Source organism: Eptatretus burgeri, unplaced genomic scaffold, assembly GCF_056783735.1.
Source record: "Eptatretus burgeri isolate ZD-2024b unplaced genomic scaffold, Ebu_testis_v1 Ebu_testis_scaffold_479, whole genome shotgun sequence".
NCBI classification, from domain to species: domain Eukaryota; kingdom Metazoa; phylum Chordata; class Myxini; order Myxiniformes; family Myxinidae; genus Eptatretus; species Eptatretus burgeri.
The window spans coordinates 1-20980 of record NW_028222428.1 but is presented as its reverse complement, the minus strand read 5'-3'; the positions used below and the strand labels follow the sequence as shown (position 1 = coordinate 20980).

The 20980-nt window shown below is 43.6% G+C and overlaps 2 protein-coding genes and 1 non-coding gene across 3 annotated transcripts; 2 read left to right on the top strand and 1 right to left on the bottom strand.

Moving 5' to 3' along the window:
* Positions 1 to 1495: 1495 nt before the first annotated feature.
* On the top strand, positions 1496 to 4910 carry LOC147007195 (uncharacterized). The gene is made up of 6 exons (XM_085867517.1): positions 1496 to 1693; positions 1832 to 1923; positions 2078 to 2250; positions 2374 to 2909; positions 3158 to 3432; positions 3584 to 4910. The coding sequence occupies exons 1-6, from the start codon at positions 1496 to 1498 to the stop codon at positions 4356 to 4358; spliced, it is 2049 nt and encodes a 682-aa protein (XP_085723643.1). The 3' UTR covers positions 4359 to 4910.
* Positions 4911 to 5509: 599 nt separating this feature from the next.
* Positions 5510 to 12262, top strand: LOC147007194 (uncharacterized). Its single transcript, XM_085867516.1, is given in 12 exon segments — positions 5510 to 5517; positions 6848 to 7079; positions 7230 to 8219; positions 8482 to 8707; positions 8904 to 9046; positions 9166 to 9275; positions 9429 to 9536; positions 9724 to 10258; positions 10508 to 10782; positions 10932 to 10966; positions 10969 to 11028; positions 11031 to 12262. Coding segments are annotated over 12 exon segments (3396 nt in total). The 3' UTR covers positions 11705 to 12262.
* An 8368-nt stretch (positions 12263 to 20630) lies between these two features.
* LOC147007193 (U6 spliceosomal RNA) lies at positions 20631 to 20701 on the bottom strand. The gene has a single exon (XR_015054353.1). It is a non-coding gene; the product is annotated as a U6 spliceosomal RNA (small nuclear RNA).
* Between the last annotated feature and the right edge of the window lie 279 nt (positions 20702 to 20980).

Genomic DNA, 20980 nt, shown 5'->3' with positions numbered 1-20980 from the left:
TACAAATAACACCACCAGACAAGATGCAGACGGATTCAGGCCCCACACCAAGCTTGTCGTCCGTATATGATAGCAAGGCCGAGTACCTATCCCGGCTGCCGGCGGGCTGGGAGATAGGCATGTCGGAGGGCGATAGACTGTGGATAGGCCGTGCGTTGTTCCACTCCAAGGGCAGGCTTAAGGACAGTCTGCAGTTCTGGTGGCACCCGCCCTCCTTGGCTGTGGAATCTGGCACCCCTGACGTGCGGTCATACTTCCTGCACAGTCTGTTTCTGTGGATGCCACGCCGGATGCTTGGGATAAGCTTCAGTTGTCCGGACTGTAAGGGGAAGCCAGATTGTTTGCTGCGCTCCAAAGGCCTCTATCGTCGCGTCAGGCACGTTTTGAACACAGACAGTTTTTACTTCCTTGCAGTTGAGTACCTGTACTGCAAACTGTGTTTAAAGCAGTATCTGGCACATGACAGTAGGCTGATGGACCAGCTTACGGACGCACAGAAGTCCCGCTTCCCTGTGCTGCTGACGCACAAATACGCCTGTGACAGAGCCGTCGTATCGTTACTCAGAGCGCGGACTCCTGGTAACAGCCCCACAGCCATGCGCAACAACCTGCATGAGCTGCACAGCGAAAACTATTTGCGTCAGCAGCTAGTTTACCTTTCGGACTGTGCCCGACACCGACAGTTCTGCATGAAGATGAACCTGGATGTCGGGAGGTGTGAGGATGTTCCGGAGTTCAAGCCTCCACCCAACCCAAAGTGGTTCCTGGCATGCTATGTCAGGGACGTCTTCAACCGGTTCGACACGCTGAAGGCGCTGATCACCTCCACGTTTGGAAACGTGTTGAAGATAGACTCAACGAAGAAGGTCGTTATAATTACTTGACTGTTTCAATTTCAATAATTTTTATAGTTTAACCTCATTTTTATGAAATTGTTTGTGTATTTCATATACCGGTACAGTTATAACAATATGCCAAAATGTAATTACCCATCAATACCAGTATTAATGATTGTTATTAATAATTATTTATAATTTATGAAGTTTTTCTCCTATTTATTTCTTTTAGAAATGTTTTAGGTGCATTTTTCTGTTAGGGTTGATATTTTTACACTCTTCTGCTTTACAGGTGTGTAAAAAACTACAGGGAGAAGCGTGTAGAAGTGCGCAGTGGGCGACAAATGTGGGTAATGAGAGGGGCGAGGTGTTGATGTCTGTCCTCACCACATCAGAGGGAATGGACAGCCTCAAGCCCATGGCCGAGGGACTGGTGTCCAGGTATAAGACGGCCAACCAGGACCCCCTCGGTGCCTCTACACGGACCGAGAGTGTTGCTCCCACAGCGGACCTTCCAAGTACAAGGTACTTTTAATTTAAATGAGGGCATGAAATAAATAAATAAATAAATAAATAAATAAATATAAAAATTAACCAACATTGTAACCCATGCATATTTCTGTTCAAAAAAAATATATATTTGTCAGAGAGCATTTAGCATGTATTTACTGCCTTGCATGTTTCAGCTTCTGTTCTCTGATTGGGAGCATCTAGAAATCCGCCTCGACATATGGCATTTTATGAGGCGACTGGCCCTTGGCTGCACCTCAGAGAGCCACCCACTGTATGGCGTGTTTATGGCCCGCCTGTCCAGCGCCATATTTGAGTGGGACAAGTCGGACTTGGACAACTTAAAGGTATGTGAAATGTTTTCCTTCGTTCCTGTGTCACATTACAAGAGTAGTCAAACTTTTGTAGATGAACTGAATTTTTCAAGCTGTTTTTTTTTCTGTTTAGTGTGTGTATTTTTAATATAGACATCTGTTAACCGACAGGAGGCCAAGAAGTCGGAACTGCGGAAGGCGGGTGTCCCGAACCCTTCAGACAGCTCAGCGTTGAAGGCCATCACCCGGAAGGAGTTGGAGAGGTAAACAGCACTTGAAAAAAACGTACTAAAAAAACCAGTTATTTGCACCTGTGTTTTTCCAGTAGCCGTAGTCGATGTATGTGCAATATTGATCAAAATTGTCACAAACTAGAAGTGATGTTAATGGTTGAACTTTGCACAATCCCGCTTTCAGTCACTGTAGGAGGCGGACCAAGGGAGTGCTGAAGACGGCTGAGGACATCGAGGCCCTCATCTTAGGCCTGGCTGGTGTGTCGGATGCGCTGGGTGTTCCTGTTCTGAAGTCAGAGATAACAGACATATGGAAGGAGCAGAAGAAACACTTAGCCTGCATTCAGGATATTCCAGGTAAGCTCTTAACTCAAGTTTATTTTTCTTTTTTTTTCATCAGCAGCAGAATAGAAAATTTCTTGTTAAATTTAGTGTTTTTATTTCTTTCAATCGTGTCTTTTTTTTCTGTATATTTCACAGGACTGCAGCTATACACCGTAACAGGGGAGCTGACGAAGGGGACACACACCCTCCCAGTCTTCAGGTGTGCGCGGGGGTCGACCTCCCTTGAATGTTTTCACAGCCACCTCGCCAAATTCATTCCGGGTACCTCGGCAAGTGCGGTGAACTTTCAGGCGTACCTCCTTGACGGCATCACTCGTTGGAACTATCTGCGCTCCTCAGCAGCTTTGAGCCAGCCGAACACTGAAAAACTGTTGAGGACTTACGATGTGCGGTTGATTCAACGAGTAAACTCCCTAAGCCAGGCCGTGCTCAACAAGCCAGCACTGAGCGTGGCCATGGTTCCGTCAACCTACACTGGGGAGGACATTGGGGTAGAGTACTTATACAGACAAAGTGGGTTCACTCTGCCCAAAGCAGAAGACCTGGATACCGAGATAGATGAAGGCTTTGAAGACATGGCAGATGAGCAGTTGAATGAGCCAGTTCCGTCGTTGGAAGAAGAAGAGCTTCTGCCCGCTGCTCCTGTTTCTCCGCCCGATGATGAGAGCGAGGTTAGTTACATGCCATATAATAGTAATAGTGTTATTACTAAATGATGTAATAAGATTATAATATATCAGAACCAGTAGACAGACAGTTAATTTAATTTACTCATGTTCACTCAAATAGATCATTGTATAAAAACAATAGTGATTTTTTTGTAAAAGTATACATGGTAAATTAATAATTATTTTTGTTTTGCAGTGCTTTGCATTATTTAACTGCATATTCAGTAGTGCTTTGCATTATCTGTTTACAGAGTTCTGAGGTCGAATCTGATGACGAAGAAGACATCAGTGTCGACTCGCGTGGCATTCCCGGATGGGATAAAGTCGATCGTCTTGCCCAGGCTTTGATTGGCCTTTCAGGTCTGGCCATCTCGTCCACCCAAGCAGCCAGCATCAAGGAGTTGTATGAGGCCTTAATTGACTACGACAAACGGCCAATCAAACATACCATTCGTTTAAAGAAACCATCGAGAGGGAGGTTTGGGCGGTCCAAGAGCGGCTTCGTTGGAGTTGATGCCATGAAGAGGTATAGTACGTTTACTTTACTTGTATTGCGTGTGAGTAAACGAAGGCACCGATATTTAGACAATGCATTTATACATTTGATGCAACTGATGTCGTCATACACATTATTTCCACATGCATATTTATTCTTTTTTGGGGCGTCCTTTTTGCAGGTGTTTCCTGTCTGCTGGGTCCCCTGCCTCTAGCCCTTCAAAAAGCCGAGTGGTCGAGGCTGTCTGCATCCACCTGTGCGACAAGATCAGCACGCCGCAGAAGAAGGGGGGCTATGTCTCGCGATGGAAACTTATCATCTCGGCCTACAACGGGATACGCCAGAGGCTGCTCAACAGTGAAGACCTGCTAGAAGGGACAGACCTGATCTTGCTCGTCATCAATGAAGCCACGCTGACCAAGTGGTACAAGGACCACACCAGGCGAGGGGAGATTAAAATGTTGATGCAAGGCCTGTCTCTCCCAGGACGCAGGACCGCTAAGGAGCCTCTACCCCCTGCCAAAGAGCTGCCATCAGACCCCTCCCAGCCTGCAGTTCCCTTGACGTTCGAAGAGCCGACAGACACAACGGGACAGGCTGCCAGACGTGTGCGCCGCTCACTTTCTGTGTCTGAGCCGGCGGCGACACCCCCTCCCGTGGACCCTCCAACACCCAGTGACCCCACTGAGGAATCTCCAGCACAGCCCCCTGTTCAGCCTATGGTCATCCAACCTGTAGCTTCTAAACCCGCGTCTCGTACGACAGATTGGCGCCACCGAAAGAAAACCGGAGAGAGAAAAGAGAGAAAGGTTTATACTTGTCGTGTATGCAATAAACCAATAACATCGCCAGGACATACGCAATTCAGGGGTCACCGTTATTGCCCAGATGCTCCAAACCAAATTCCAAAAGAGGAGTGGCTTGTGCTACGTAGGGCTGAAAGTAAAAAACCGTAGCCAAATCTCAGGTGATTTTATTGATATTTTTGTATTGTTTTACATTTGTTTTATGGAGTTTATTTTTACGTCCATATCTTTTCCATTCCCATGTTCATATGTTTATGCCAAAGATAGATTAGTGTTAAGAGTTATTATGTGCCTTTTGCATATGGACAAAACAAAGACAGGTATTAGGAGTATACTGTGCACTGCTGTGTTTATATGCCTGTGCAAGAGATAAGTATTACAAGTTGTTTTTTTTCTGCTTGATGTTGCACATATTTTTTAGTCTGAACAGTGTCATTAGTTAGTGGTAAAAAGTGGTAAAATCAGAAAAGTATTAAAAGCAATTTTTTTCAGGTTTATGTTTATGTGATTCATGAATGTTATTGTTAGTCCATATGAGTTAAAATGTTAAAGGCTCATATGATTAATGTTTTCATGCATCAATATTTTAAAAGTGTTTTATTCATGAAAAGCTACAATATTCTTACACTACAAAATGGTGCTGGTCCTCTGGTCACTTGTTTTATATGCAAAACAGTATTTAATAAAGAACTAGAACGGGCACTCATAGAGCGCATACCTTCGCCGCCACTACTTTTTTTGTTCTTGGTATGAGTGTGGGGAACTGGTTTTCAAGGGCGTGACCCGCCCCCCCCCCCCCGACATTTTACCCCAACCGGTGAGATGTGTTATGACGTCATTGTGTCACAAGATTGGGCATTAAATCCTGAACATTTTGGTGCTGGGTTCATGTAAAGCGGACAAGAATTGACCGCGTTATGACAAAAACCGCATATTTTTCAAGGTCGTGACCCCCCTGACCTTTGACCCTTAACCGGTAACAAGAGTATGGGCGTCGTTGTGTCATATTGCATATCACAAGATGAGGGGTTGAATTCTGAACATTTTGGCGTTAGTTGCATGCAAATTGAATAAAAATTGACCGTGTTATCGTAAAAAGACGATTTTGACCTTTTCTTGACCTTGACCTTTGACCCGAACGATCCCAAAATCTAATCGAATGCTTCCTGGCAAATAACCAACCATCCCACCAAATTTCATGCAATTCGGTTTAATACTTTTTGAGTTATACGAATCACAAGATTACAAGTACTTAAATAAATAAATAAATACACGCCGACCAAAACATAACCTTTCGCAGAATGCGAAGGTAATGACCGCAAAAGTGAGGAAAACTGGGTCACTTTTCCACAAAAAAAAAACAACAAAACTGAAACTGGTGAAGCACTGTCTCTGACAGTGCTGGTGAGTTCGATTCTCGCATTCAGTCAACATTGTTGGAAAAGTGACCGAACTTCACGTTTTTTTAATTGGAAAATACACCAAAGTATTTGAATGAAAACTGAATATATATAAATAAAACTGAAACTGAAAACTGAATATAAAATGAAAACTGACAAAGATGAGTACATTTCATTAGTAAATAATGAATAAGGGGAGAACACATTTGTTCAGCAAAACGGACAACTCTGAGTCCCGCCTCCCTTCTTCTTCTTTCTTTTCTTTTGCCCCTCTTTTTCCCCCCTTTTGCGTTTTTTTTACCCCCCTCACGGGGAACTTTATGCCCCACCTTCTTTTGCGCTTTCCGCCCGCTATAGTCCCCCGTAAAATGGAACGTTTTGGAAAATTGGAACAGGTGGAACAAATTGGAACAATTTGGAGCTGGAGTGAAACAATTTGGAAGAGTGCTTTCCAGATCTGCGCTATCGACCATTTCTTATGACCCTTCTTAGGATTTTCTAAAAGCTTATCATAATTTAAGTCGAAAACGCTTTTTAGAAAAAATAAAGCTTGTAAATTCAGTTTTTAAATGACTTTTGTTGATTCGAACTGGGCAACGAAAGCGAGGCTCTGTTCACCAGCAAGATGGCGGCCTCCTCGGGTGGAAATTTGCAAACGCAGTCTCTTTTCGATTTCGACCGATATCTCGCGTTAGTGGGATTTTAAGGGCGATCGACAAGGTATACAAAAAAAAAAAATAAAAAAATAAAAAATAATCCCTCAAAGAACCGACATGTACTCTCGTCGATGACTGTGTGCTCAGGTCAGTGATACACATTTTCTGTCGATTAGATCCGATTTTCTCCGCGTTGTTGTTGTTGCATGTTATTCACCATTTACCTCGGTGCGAGTTGTAATTTTGCTTAAGTTTTTGCCGTATACCCGTCGATTAGTGGGAGATTATGCCATTTATGTTAATTTATGCATGCCTGTCGATGTTTGTTAATCTCTGTGATGTCTTAAAGGGTATATTTACTTCGGTTCGCATCATTGTAAACTTATTGTTACAAAGCCCATGTTGTGGTTTTAAGGTTTTTTTTTCTAGTTTATTTCAGCACGAAATCAGGGATTAACCCCCATTTTTGTTTATCTGCAGTCCATATTTTGTCGTACAAATGCAGTTTGTATGCTAAATACTCTTAAAGGCCTTAACGACTACACTGTTATAAGGTGTTTTTTTGTTTTTTTATTGCGTACAGTTCCATCCTGGTGAAGATGCCGAAGAAGGGACTCACAACCACAGAGTGGCACGTCAGGCTTCGGCAATATGCGGGAGGACATTTTGAATTCGGACGGGGCCAAAGACCACCTAGTGGCAGTAGATGGTCTAAGGTTCTGTTCCGAATAGAGAACTGTCCGAGACACGCCACCTCGGGAAAGGACCTGTTTGGAAATCCCATTCAGTGTAACTGCAATTTCCACGAACCAAAGGTATATAAACGAGCGAGCTTCACACAATGATATATGTTATATTTATGTTATGATATTATCAGTATTTAAACGCCACTTTTTTTTTTTTGATATTTTGATATTATTTATCTTTATATTTTTTTTGATATTATTTATCTTTATATTTTGTAGAGCAGACCTCGTGGTGGAAGCGGAGCTGAGAAGCTTCCGGGCCCCTCAACAGGTAGGCCTGCCAGCACCGCGACCAGCACAGTGAGCAGCCCACCACCCAAAAGCGATGACGGGTGCGAGTCCCTACAAATAACACCACCAGACAAGATGCAGACGGATTCAGGCCCCACACCAAGCTTGTCGTCCGTATATGATAGCAAGGCCGAGTACCTATCCCGGCTGCCGGCGGGCTGGGAGATAGGCATGTCGGAGGGCGATAGACTGTGGATAGGCCGTGCGTTGTTCCACTCCAAGGGCAGGCTTAAGGACAGTCTGCAGTTCTGGTGGCACCCGCCCTCCTTGGCTGTGGAATCTGGCACCCCTGACGTGCGGTCATACTTCCTGCACAGTCTGTTTCTGTGGATGCCACGCCGGATGCTTGGGATAAGCTTCAGTTGTCCGGACTGTAAGGGGAAGCCAGATTGTTTGCTGCGCTCCAAAGGCCTCTATCGTCGCGTCAGGCACGTTTTGAACACAGACAGTTTTTACTTCCTTGCAGTTGAGTACCTGTACTGCAAACTGTGTTTAAAGCAGTATCTGGCACATGACAGTAGGCTGATGGACCAGCTTACGGACGCACAGAAGTCCCGCTTCCCTGTGCTGCTGACGCACAAATACGCCTGTGACAGAGCCGTCGTATCGTTACTCAGAGCGCGGACTCCTGGTAACAGCCCCACAGCCATGCGCAACAACCTGCATGAGCTGCACAGCGAAAACTATTTGCGTCAGCAGCTAGTTTACCTTTCGGACTGTGCCCGACACCGACAGTTCTGCATGAAGATGAACCTGGATGTCCCGAGCTGTGAGGATGTTCCGGAGTTCAAGCCTCCACCCAACCCAAAGTGGTTCCTGGCATGCTATGTCAGGGACGTCTTCAACCGGTTCGACACGCTGAAGGCGCTGATCACCTCCACGTTTGGAAACGTGTTGAAGATAGACTCAACGAAGAAGGTCGTTATAATTACTTGACTGTTTCAATTTCAATAATTTTTATAGTTTAACCTCATTTTTATGAAATTGTTTGTGTATTTCATATACCGGTACAGTTATAACAATATGCCAAAATGTAATTACCCATCAATACCAGTATTAATGATTGTTATTAATAATTATTTATAATTTATGAAGTTTTTCTCCTATTTATTTCTTTTAGAAATGTTTTAGGTGCATTTTTCTGTTAGGGTTGATATTTTTACACTCTTCTGCTTTACAGGTGTGTAAAAAACTACAGGGAGAAGCGTGTAGAAGTGCGCAGTGGGCGACAAATGTGGGTAATGAGAGGGGCGAGGTGTTGATGTCTGTCCTCACCACATCAGAGGGAATGGACAGCCTCAAGCCCATGGCCGAGGGACTGGTGTCCAGGTATAAGACGGCCAACCAGGACCCCCTCGGTGCCTCTACACGGACCGAGAGTGTTGCTCCCACAGCGGACCTTCCAAGTACAAGGTACTTTTAATTTAAATGAGGGCATGAAATAAATAAATAAATAAATAAATAAATAAATATAAAAATTAACCAACATTGTAACCCATGCATATTTCTGTTCAAAAAAAATATATATTTGTCAGAGAGCATTTAGCATGTATTTACTGCCTTGCATGTTTCAGCTTCTGTTCTCTGATTGGGAGCATCTAGAAATCCGCCTCGACATATGGCATTTTATGAGGCGACTGGCCCTTGGCTGCACCTCAGAGAGCCACCCACTGTATGGCGTGTTTATGGCCCGCCTGTCCAGCGCCATATTTGAGTGGGACAAGTCGGACTTGGACAACTTAAAGGTATGTGAAATGTTTTCCTTCGTTCCTGTGTCACATTACAAGAGTAGTCAAACTTTTGTAGATGAACTGAATTTTTCAAGCTGTTTTTTTTCTGTTTAGTGTGTGTATTTTTAATATAGACATCTGTTAACCGACAGGAGGCCAAGAAGTCGGAACTGCGGAAGGCGGGTGTCCCGAACCCTTCAGACAGCTCAGCGTTGAAGGCCATCACCCGGAAGGAGTTGGAGAGGTAAACAGCACTTGAAAAAACGTACTAAAAAAACCAGTTATTTGCACCTGTGTTTTTCCAGTAGCCGTAGTCGATGTATGTGCAATATTGATCAAAATTGTCACAAACTAGAAGTGATGTTAATGGTTGAACTTTGCACAATCCCGCTTTCAGTCACTGTAGGAGGCGGACCAAGGGAGTGCTGAAGACGGCTGAGGACATCGAGGCCCTCATCTTAGGCCTGGCTGGTGTGTCGGATGCGCTGGGTGTTCCTGTTCTGAAGTCAGAGATAACAGACATATGGAAGGAGCAGAAGAAACACTTAGCCTGCATTCAGGATATTCCAGGTAAGCTCTTAACTCAAGTTTATTTTTCTTTTTTTTTTCATCAGCAGCAGAATAGAAAATTTCTTGTTAAATTTAGTGTTTTTATTTCTTTCAATCGTGTCTTTTTTCTGTATATTTCACAGGACTGCAGCTATACACCGTAACAGGGGAGCTGACGAAGGGGACACACACCCTCCCAGTCTTCAGGTGTGCGCGGGGTCGACCTCCCTTGAATGTTTTCACAGCCACCTCGCCAAATTCATTCCGGGTACCTCGGCAAGTGCGGTGAACTTTCAGGCGTACCTCCTTGACGGCATCACTCGTTGGAACTATCTGCGCTCCTCAGCAGCTTTGAGCCAGCCGAACACTGAAAAACTGTTGAGGACTTACGATGTGCGGTTGATTCAACGAGTAAACTCCCTAAGCCAGGCCGTGCTCAACAAGCCAGCACTGAGCGTGGCCATGGTTCCGTCAACCTACACTGGGGAGGACATTGGGGTAGAGTACTTATACAGACAAAGTGGGTTCACTCTGCCCAAAGCAGAAGACCTGGATACCGAGATAGATGAAGGCTTTGAAGACATGGCAGATGAGCAGTTGAATGAGCCAGTTCCGTCGTTGGAAGAAGAAGAGCTTCTGCCCGCTGCTCCTGTTTCTCCGCCCGATGATGAGAGCGAGGTTAGTTACATGCCATATAATAGTAATAGTGTTATTACTAAATGATGTAATAAGATTATAATATATCAGAACCAGTAGACAGACAGTTAATTTAATTTACTCATGTTCACTCAAATAGATCATTGTATAAAAACAATAGTGATTTTTTTTGTAAAAGTATACATGGTAAATTAATAATTATTTTTGTTTTGCAGTGCTTTGCATTATTTAACTGCATATTCAGTAGTGCTTTGCATTATCTGTTTACAGAGTTCTGAGGTCGAATCTGATGACGAAGAAGACATCAGTGTCGACTCGCGTGGCATTCCCGGATGGGATAAAGTCGATCGTCTTGCCCAGGCTTTGATTGGCCTTTCAGGTCTGGCCATCTCGTCCACCCAAGCAGCCAGCATCAAGGAGTTGTATGAGGCCTTAATTGACTACGACAAACGGCCAATCAAACATACCATTCGTTTAAAGAAACCATCGAGAGGGAGGTTTGGGCGGTCCAAGAGCGGCTTCGTTGGAGTTGATGCCATGAAGAGGTATAGTACGTTTACTTTACTTGTATTGCGTGTGAGTAAACGAAGGCACCGATATTTAGACAATGCATTTATACATTTGATGCAACTGATGTCGTCATACACATTATTTCCACATGCATATTTATTCTTTTTGGGGGTACTTTTTGCAGGTGTTTCCTGTCTGCTGGGTCCCCTGCCTCTAGCCCTTCAAAAGCCGAGTGGTCGAGGCTGTCTGCATCCACCTGTGCGACAAGATCAGCACGCCGCAGAAGAAGGGGGCTATGTCTCGCGATGGAAACTTATCATCTCGGCCTACAACGGGATACGCCAGAGGCTGCTCAACAGTGAAGACCTGCTAGAAGGGACAGACCTGATCTTGCTCGTCATCAATGAAGCCACGCTGACCAAGTGGTACAAGGACCACACCAGGCGAGGGGAGATTAAAATGTTGATGCAAGGCCTGTCTCTCCCAGGACGCAGGACCGCTAAGGAGCCTCTACCCCCTGCCAAAGAGCTGCCATCAGACCCCTCCCAGCCTGCAGTTCCCTTGACGTTCGAAGAGCCGACAGACACAACGGGACAGGCTGCCAGACGTGTGCGCCGCTCACTTTCTGTGTCTGAGCCGGCGGCGACACCCCCTCCCGTGGACCCTCCAACACCCAGTGACCCCACTGAGGAATCTCCAGCACAGCCCCCTGTTCAGCCTATGGTCATCCAACCTGTAGCTTCTAAACCCGCGTCTCGTACGACAGATTGGCGCCACCGAAAGAAAACCGGAGAGAGAAAAGAGAGAAAGGTTTATACTTGTCGTGTATGCAATAAACCAATAACATCGCCAGGACATACGCAATTCAGGGGTCACCGTTATTGCCCAGATGCTCCAAACCAAATTCCAAAAGAGGAGTGGCTTGTGCTACGTAGGGCTGAAAGTAAAAAACCGTAGCCAAATCTCAGGTGATTTTATTGATATTTTTGTATTGTTTTACATTTGTTTTATGGAGTTTATTTTTACGTCCATATCTTTTCCATTCCCATGTTCATATGTTTATGCCAAAGATAGATTAGTGTTAAGAGTTATTATGTGCCTTTTGCATATGGACAAAACAAAGACAGGTATTAGGAGTATACTGTGCACTGCTGTGTTTATATGCCTGTGCAAGAGATAAGTATTACAAGTTGTTTTTTTTTTTCTGCTTGATGTTGCACATATTTTTTAGTCTGAACAGTGTCATTAGTTAGTGGTAAAAAAAAGTGGTAAAATCAGAAAAGTATTAAAAGCAATTTTTTTCAGGTTTATGTTTATGTGATTCATGAATGTTATTGTTAGTCCATATGAGTTAAAATGTTAAAGGCTCATATGATTAATGTTTTCATGCATCAATATTTTAAAAGTGTTTTATTCATGAAAAGCTACAATATTCTTACACTACAAAATGGTGCTGGTCCTCTGGTCACTTGTTTTATATGCAAAACAGTATTTAATAAAGAACTAGAACGGGCACTCATAGAGCGCATACCTTCGCCGCCACTACTTTTTTTGTTCTTGGTATGAGTGTGGGGAACTGGTTTTCAAGGGCGTGACCCGCCCCCCCCCCGACATTTTACCCCAACCGGTGACATGTGTTATGACGTCATTGTGTCACAAGATTGGGCATTAAATCCTGAACATTTTGGTGCTGGGTTCATGTAAAGCGGACAAGAATTGACCGCGTTATGACAAAAACCGCATATTTTTCAAGGTCGTGACCCCCCTGACCTTTGACCCTTAACCGGTAACAAGAGTATGGGCGTCGTTGTGTCATATTGCATATCACAAGATGAGGGGTTGAATTCTGAACATTTTGGCGTTAGTTGCATGCAAATTGAATAAAAATTGACCGTGTTATCGTAAAAAGACGATTTTGACCTTTTCGTGACCTTGACCTTGACCTTTGACCCGAACGATCCCAAAATCTAATCGAATGCTTCCTGGCAAATAACCAACCATCCCACCAAATTTCATGCAATTCGGTTTAATACTTTTTGAGTTATACGAATCACAAGATTACAAGTACTTAAATAAATAAATAAATACACGCCGACCAAAACATAACCTTTCGCAGAATGCGAAGGTAATGACCACAAAAGTGAGGAAAACGGTCACTTTTCCACAAAAAAAAACAACAAAACTGAAACTGGTGAAGCACTGTCTCTGACAGTGCTGGTGAGTTCGATTCTCGCATTCAGTCAACATTGTTGGAAAAGTGACCGAACTTCACGTTTTTTTAATTGGAAAATACACCAAAGTATTTGAATGAAAACTGAATATATATAAATAAAACTGAAACTGAAAACTGAATATAAAATGAAAACTGACAAAGATGAGTACATTTCATTAGTAAATAATGAATAAGGGGAGAACACATTTGTTCAGCAAAACGGACAACTCTGAGTCCCGCCTCCCTTCTTCTTCTTTCTTTTCTTTTGCCCCTCTTTTTCCCCCCTTTTGCGTTTTTTTTACCCCCCTCACGGGGAACTTTATGCCCCACCTTCTTTTGCGCTTTCCGCCCGCTATAGTCCCCCGTAAAATGGAACGTTTTGGAAAATTGGAACAGGTGGAACAAATTGGAACAATTTGGAGCTGGAGTGAAACAATTTGGAAGAGTGCTTTCCAGATCTGCGCTATCGACCATTTCTTATGACCCTTCTTAGGATTTTCTAAAAGCTTATCATAATTTAAGTCGAAAACGCTTTTTAGAAAAAATAAAGCTTGTAAATTCAGTTTTTAAATGACTTTTGTTGATTCGAACTGGGCAACGAAAGCGAGGCTCTGTACACCAGCAAGATGGCGGCCTCCTTGGGTGTTACATTTGCAAACGCAGTCTCTTTTCGATTTCGACCGATATCTCGCGTTAGTGGGATTTTAAGGGCGATCGACAAGGTATACAAAAAATAAAAATAAAAAAAAAATAATAATCCCTCAAAGAACCGACATGTACTCTCGTCGATGACTGTGTGCTCAGGTCAGTGATACACATTTTCTGTCGATTAGATCCGATTTTCTCCGCGTTGTTGTTGTTGCATGTTATTCACCATTTACCTCGGTGCGAGTTGTAATTTTGCTTAAGTTTTTGCCGTATACCCGTCGATTAGTGGGAGATTATGCCATTTATGTTAATTTATGCATGCCTGTCGATGTTTGTTAATCTCTGTGATGTCTTAAAGGGTATATTTACTTCGGTTCGCATCATTGTAAACTTATTGTTACAAAGCCCATGTTGTGGTTTTAAGGTTTTTTTTTCTAGTTTATTTCAGCACGAAATCAGGGATTAACCCCCATTTTTGTTTATCTGCAGTCCATATTTTGTCGTACAAATGCAGTTTGTATGCTAAATACTCTTAAAGGCCTTAACGACTACACTGTTATAAGGTGTTTTTTTGTTTTTTTTTATTGCGTACAGTTCCATCCTGGTGAAGATGCCGAAGAAGGGACTCACAACCACAGAGTGGCACGTCAGGCTTCGGCAATATGCGGGAGGACATTTTGAATTCGGACGGGGCCAAAGACCACCTAGTGGCAGTAGATGGTCTAAGGTTCTGTTCCGAATAGAGAACTGTCCGAGACACGCCACCTCGGGAAAGGACCTGTTTGGAAATCCCATTCAGTGTAACTGCAATTTCCACGAACCAAAGGTATATAAACGATATTTATATTTATGTTATGATATATGTTATATTTATGTTATGATATTATCAGTATTTAAACGCCACTTTTTTTTTTTGATATTTTGATATTATTTATCTTTATATTTTTTTTGATATTATTTATCTTTATATTTTGTAGAGCAGACCTCGTGGTGGAAGCGGAGCTGAGAAGCTTCCGGGCCCCTCAACAGGTAGGCCTGCCAGCACCGCGACCAGCACAGTGAGCAGCCCACCACCCAAAAGCGATGACGGGTGCGAGTCCCTACAAATAACACCACCAGACAAGATGCAGACGGATTCAGGCCCCACACCAAGCTTGTCGTCCGTATATGATAGCAAGGCCGAGTACCTATCCCGGCTGCCGGCGGGCTGGGAGATAGGCATGTCGGAGGGCGATAGACTGTGGATAGGCCGTGCGTTGTTCCACTCCAAGGGCAGGCTTAAGGACAGTCTGCAGTTCTGGTGGCACCCGCCCTCCTTGGCTGTGGAATCTGGCACCCTGACGTGCGGTCATACTTCCTGCACAGTCTGTTTCTGTGGATGCCACGCCGGATGCTTGGGATAAGCTTCAGTTGTCCGGACTGTAAGGGGAAGCCAGATTGTTTGCTGCGCTCCAAAGGCCTCTATCGTCGCGTCAGGCACGTTTTGAACACAGACAGTTTTTACTTCCTTGCAGTTGAGTACCTGTACTGCAAACTGTGTTTAAAGCAGTATCTGGCACATGACAGTAGGCTGATGGACCAGCTTACGGACGCACAGAAGTCCCGCTTCCCTGTGCTGCTGACGCACAAATACGCCTGTGACAGAGCCGTCGTATCGTTACTCAGAGCGCGGACTCCTGGTAACAGCCCCACAGCCATGCGCAACAACCTGCATGAGCTGCACAGCGAAAACTATTTGCGTCAGCAGCTAGTTTACCTTTCGGACTGTGCCCGACACCGACAGTTCTGCATGAAGATGAACCTGGATGTCCCGAGCTGTGAGGATGTTCCGGAGTTCAAGCCTCCACCCAACCCAAAGTGGTTCCTGGCATGCTATGTCAGGGACGTCTTCAACCGGTTCGACACGCTGAAGGCGCTGATCACCTCCACGTTTGGAAACGTGTTGAAGATAGACTCAACGAAGAAGGTCGTTATAATTACTTGACTGTTTCAATTTCAATAATTTTTATAGTTTAACCTCATTTTTATGAAATTGTTTGTGTATTTCATATACCGGTACAGTTATAACAATATGCCAAAATGTAATTACCCATCAATACCAGTATTAATGATTGTTATTAATAATTATTTATAATTTATGAAGTTTTTCTCCTATTTATTTCTTTTAGAAATGTTTTAGGTGCATTTTTCTGTTAGGGTTGATATTTTTACACTCTTCTGCTTTACAGGTGTGTAAAAAACTACAGGGAGAAGCGTGTAGAAGTGCGCAGTGGGCGACAAATGTGGGTAATGAGAGGGGCGAGGTGTTGATGTCTGTCCTCACCACATCAGAGGGAATGGACAGCCTCAAGCCCATGGCCGAGGGACTGGTGTCCAGGTATAAGACGGCCAACCAGGACCCCCTCGGTGCCTCTACACGGACCGAGAGTGTTGCTCCCACAGCGGACCTTCCAAGTACAAGGTACTTTTAATTTAAATGAGGGCATGAAATAAATAAATAAATAAATAAATAAATAAATATAAAAATTAACCAACATTGTAACCCATGCATATTTCTGTTCAAAAAAAATATATATTTGTCAGAGAGCATTTAGCATGTATTTACTGCCTTGCATGTTTCAGCTTCTGTTCTCTGATTGGGAGCATCTAGAAATCCGCCTCGACATATGGCATTTTATGAGGCGACTGGCCCTTGGCTGCACCTCAGAGAGCCACCCACTGTATGGCGTGTTTATGGCCCGCCTGTCCAGCGCCATATTTGAGTGGGACAAGTCGGACTTGGACAACTTAAAGGTATGTGAAATGTTTTCCTTCGTTCCTGTGTCACATTACAAGAGTAGTCAAACTTTTGTAGATGAACTGAATTTTTCAAGCTGTTTTTTTCTGTTTAGTGTGTGTATTTTTAATATAGACATCTGTTAACCGACAGGAGGCCAAGAAGTCGGAACTGCGGAAGGCGGGTGTCCCGAACCCTTCAGACAGCTCAGCGTTGAAGGCCATCACCCGGAAGGAGTTGGAGAGGTAAACAGCACTTGAAAAAACGTACTAAAAACCAGTTATTTGCACCTGTGTTTTTCCAGTAGCCGTAGTCGATGTATGTGCAATATTGATCAAAATTGTCACAAACTAGAAGTGATGTTAATGGTTGAACTTTGCACAATCCCGCTTTCAGTCACTGTAGGAGGCGGACCAAGGGAGTGCTGAAGACGGCTGAGGACATCGAGGCCCTCATCTTAGGCCTGGCTGGTGTGTCGGATGCGCTGGGTGTTCCTGTTCTGAAGTCAGAGATAACAGACATATGGAAGGAGCAGAAGAAACACTTAGCCTGCATTCAGGATATTCCAGGTAAGCTCTTAACTCAAGTTTATTTTTCTTTTTTTTTTTCATCAGCAGCAGAATAGAAAATTTCTTGTTAAATTTAGTGTTTTTATTTCTTTCAATCGTGTCTTTTTTTCTGTATATTTCACAGGACTGCAGCTATACACCGTAACAGGGGAGCTGACGAAGGGGACACACACCCTCCCAGTCTTCAGGTGTGCGCGGGGGTCGACCTCCCTTGAATGTTTTCACAGCCACCTCGCCAAATTCATTCCGGGTACCTCGGCAAGTGCGGTGAACTTTCAGGCGTACCTCCTTGACGGCATCACTCGTTGGAACTATCTGCGCTCCTCAGCAGCTTTGAGCCAGCCGAACACTGAAAAACTGTTGAGGACTTACGATGTGCGGTTGATTCAACGAGTAAACTCCCTAAGCCAGGCCGTGCTCAACAAGCCAGCACTGAGCGTGGCCATGGTTCCGTCAACCTACACTGGGGAGGACATTGGGGTAGAGTACTTATACAGACAAAGTGGGTTCACTCTGCCCAAAGCAGAAGACCTGGATACCGAGATAGATGAAGGCTTTGAAGACATGGCAGATGAGCAGTTGAATGAGCCAGTTCCGTCGTTGGAAGAAGAAGAGCTTCTGCCCGCTGCTCCTGTTTCTCCGCCCGATGATGAGAGCGAGGTTAGTTACATGCCATATAATAGTAATAGTGTTATTACTAAATGATGTAATAAGATTATAATATATCAGAACCAGTAGACAGACAGTTAATTTAATTTACTCATGTTCACTCAAATAGATCAGTGTATAAAAACAATAGTGATTTTTTTGTAAAAGTATACATGGTAAATTAATAATTATTTTTGTTTTGCAGTGCTTTGCATTATTCAACTGTTTACAGTAGTGCTGTGCATTATCTGTTTACAGAGTTCTGAGGACGAATCAGATGACGAAGAAGACATCAGTGTCGACTCGCGTGGCATTCCCGGATGGGATAAAGTCGATCGTCTTGCCCAGGCTTTGATTGGCCTTTCAGGTCTGGCCATCTCGTCCACCCAAGCAACCAGCATCAAGGAGTTGTATGAGGCCTTAATTGACTACGACAAACGGCCAATCAAACATACCATTCGTTTAAAGAAACCATCGAGAGGGAGGTTTGGGCGGTCCAAGAGCGGCTTCGTTGGAGTTGATGCCATGAAGAGGTATAGTACGTTTACTTTACTTGTATTGCGTGTGAGTAAACGAAGGCACCGATATATAGACAATGCATTTATACATTTGATGCAACTGATGTCGTCATACACATTATTTCCACATGCATATTTATTCTTTTTGGGGGGTACTTTTTGCAGGTGTTTCCTGTCTGCTGGGTCCCCTGCCTCCAGCCCTTCAAAAAGCCGAGTGGTCGAGGCTGTCTGCATCCACCTGTGCGACAAGATCAGCACGCCGCAGAAGAAGGGGGCTATGTCTCGCGATGGAAACTTATCATCTCGGCCTACAACGGGATACGCCAGAGGCTGCTCAACAGTGAAGACCTGCTAGAAGGGACAGACCTGATCTTGCTCGTCATCAATGAAGCCACGCTGACCAAGTGGTACAAGGACCACACCAGGCGAGGGGAGATTAAAATGTTGATGCAAGGCCTGTCTCTCCCAGGGCGCAGGACCGCTAAGGAGCCTCTACCCCCTGCCAAAGAGCTGCCATCAGACCCCTCCCAGCCTGCAGTTCCCTTGACGTTCGAAGAGCCGACAGACACAACGGGACAGGCTGCCAGACGTGTGCGCCGCTCACTTTCTGTGTCTGAGCCGGCGGCGACACCCCCTCCCGTGGACCCTCCAACACCCAGTGACCCCACTGAGGAATCTCCAGCACAGCCCCCTGTTCAGCCTATGGTCATCCAACCTGTAGCTTCTAAACCCGCGTCTCGTACGACAGATTGGCGCCACCGAAAGAAAACCGGAGAGAGAAAAGAGAGAAAGGTTTATACTTGTCGTGTATGCAATAAACCAATAACATCGCCAGGACATACGCAATTCAGGGGTCACCGTTATTGCCCAGATGCTCCAAACCAAATTCCAAAAGAGGAGTGGCTTGTGCTACGTAGGGCTGAAAGTAAAAAACCGTAGCCAAATCTCAGGTGATTTTATTGATATTTTTGTATTGTTTTACATTTGTTTTATGGAGTTTATTTTTACGTCCATATCTTTTCCATTCCCATGTTCATATGTTTATGCCAAAGATAGATTAGTGTTAAGAGTTATTATGTGCCTTTTGCATATGGACAAAACAAAGACAGGTATTAGGAGTATACTGTGCACTGCTGTGTTTATATGCCTGTGCAAGAGATAAGTATTACAAGTTGTTTTTTTCTGCTTGATGTTGCACATATTTTTTAGTCTGAACAGTGTCATTAGTTAGTGGTAAAAAGTGGTAAAATCAGAAAAGTATTAAAAGCAATTTTTTTCAGGTTTATGTTTATGTGATTCATGAATGTTATTGTTAGTCCATATGAGTTAAAATGTTAAAGGCTCATATGATTAATGTTTTCATGCATCAATATTTTAAAAGTGTTTTATTCATGAAAAGCTACAATATTCTTACACTACAAAATGGTGCTGGTCCTCTGGTCACTTGTTTTATATGCAAAACAGTATTTAATAAAGAACTAGAACGGGCACTCATAGAGCGCATACCTTCGCCGCCACTACTTTTTTGTTTTTGCTATGAGTGTGGGGAACTGGTTTTCAAGGGCGTGACCCGCCCCCCCCGACATTTTACCCCAACCGGTGACATGTGTTATGACGTCATTGTGTCACAAGATTGGGCATTAAATCCTGAACATTTTGGTGCTGGGTTCATGTAAAGCGGACAAGAATTGACCGCGTTATGACAAAAACCGCATATTTTTCAAGGTCGTGACCCCCCTGACCTTTGACCCTTAACCGGTAACAAGAGTATGGGCGTCGTTGTGTCATATTGCATATCACAAGATGAGGGGTTGAATTCTGAACATTTTGGCGTTAGTTGCATGCAAATTGAATAAAAATTGACCGTGTTATCGTAAAAAGACGATTTTGACCTTTTCGTGACCTTGACCTTGACCTTTGACCCGAACGATCCCAAAATCTAATCGAATGCTTCCTGGCAAATAACCAACCATCCCACCAAATTTCATGCAATTCGGTTTAATACTTTTTGAGTTATACGAATCACAAGATTACAAGTACTTAAATAAATAAATAAATACACGCCGACCAAAACATAACCTTTCGCAGAATGCGAAGGTAATGACCACAAAAGTGAGGAAAACGGTCACTTTTCCACAAAAAAAAAAACAACAAAACTGAAACTGGTGAAGCACTGTCTCTGACAGTGCTGGTGAGTTCGATTCTCGCATTCAGTCAACATTGTTGGAAAAGTGACCGAACTTGACGTTTTTTTAATTGGAAAATACACCAAAGTATTTGAATGAAAACTGAATATATATAAATAAAACTGAAAACTGAATATAAAATGAAAACTGACAAAGATGAGTACATTTCATTCGTAAATAATGAATAAGGGGAGAACACATTTGTTCAGCAAAACAGACAACTCTGAGTCCCGCCTCCCTTCTCTTCTTTCTTTTCTTTTGCCCCTCTTTTTCCCCCCTTTTGCGTTTTTTTTACCCCCCTCACGGGGAACTTTATGCCCCACCTTTTGCGCAGGGGCCATGCTAATCTTCTCTGTATCGTTCCAACTTATGTATATGTACTCGCCGAAGTGAGTACACTCAAGAAGGGATGCTGAATTACTGATATACCTAAAACTGCTACCCCTCTCTAACAGTGATGGTGACTGATTTGTTCAGAATTAATTTAATTACATTGGATTCATTATATTTTGTCACTCTTATTATAATATAGTTGTATTAAAAAATGAAATAGTTGAGCTTAAAATGAAACAGCAGAATTAAGCATTTTAATCACGTGGCCAAGCACGCAATGCCTTATGGGATCTAAATCAGAAACTTGTTCATCATAAACGCTGAAAGATGTTCACCCGTGCAA

Coding starts and splice junctions, on each gene's coding strand:
- LOC147007195 (XM_085867517.1), top strand. CDS start 1,496: ATGTATTTACTGCCTTGCATGTTTCAGCTTCTGTTCTCTGATTGGGAG. Junction 2,251..2,373: donor CTGCATTCAGGATATTCCAG/GTAAGCTCTTAA, acceptor TATATTTCACAG/GACTGCAGCTATACACCGTA. Junction 2,910..3,157: donor CGCCCGATGATGAGAGCGAG/GTTAGTTACATG, acceptor ATCTGTTTACAG/AGTTCTGAGGTCGAATCTGA.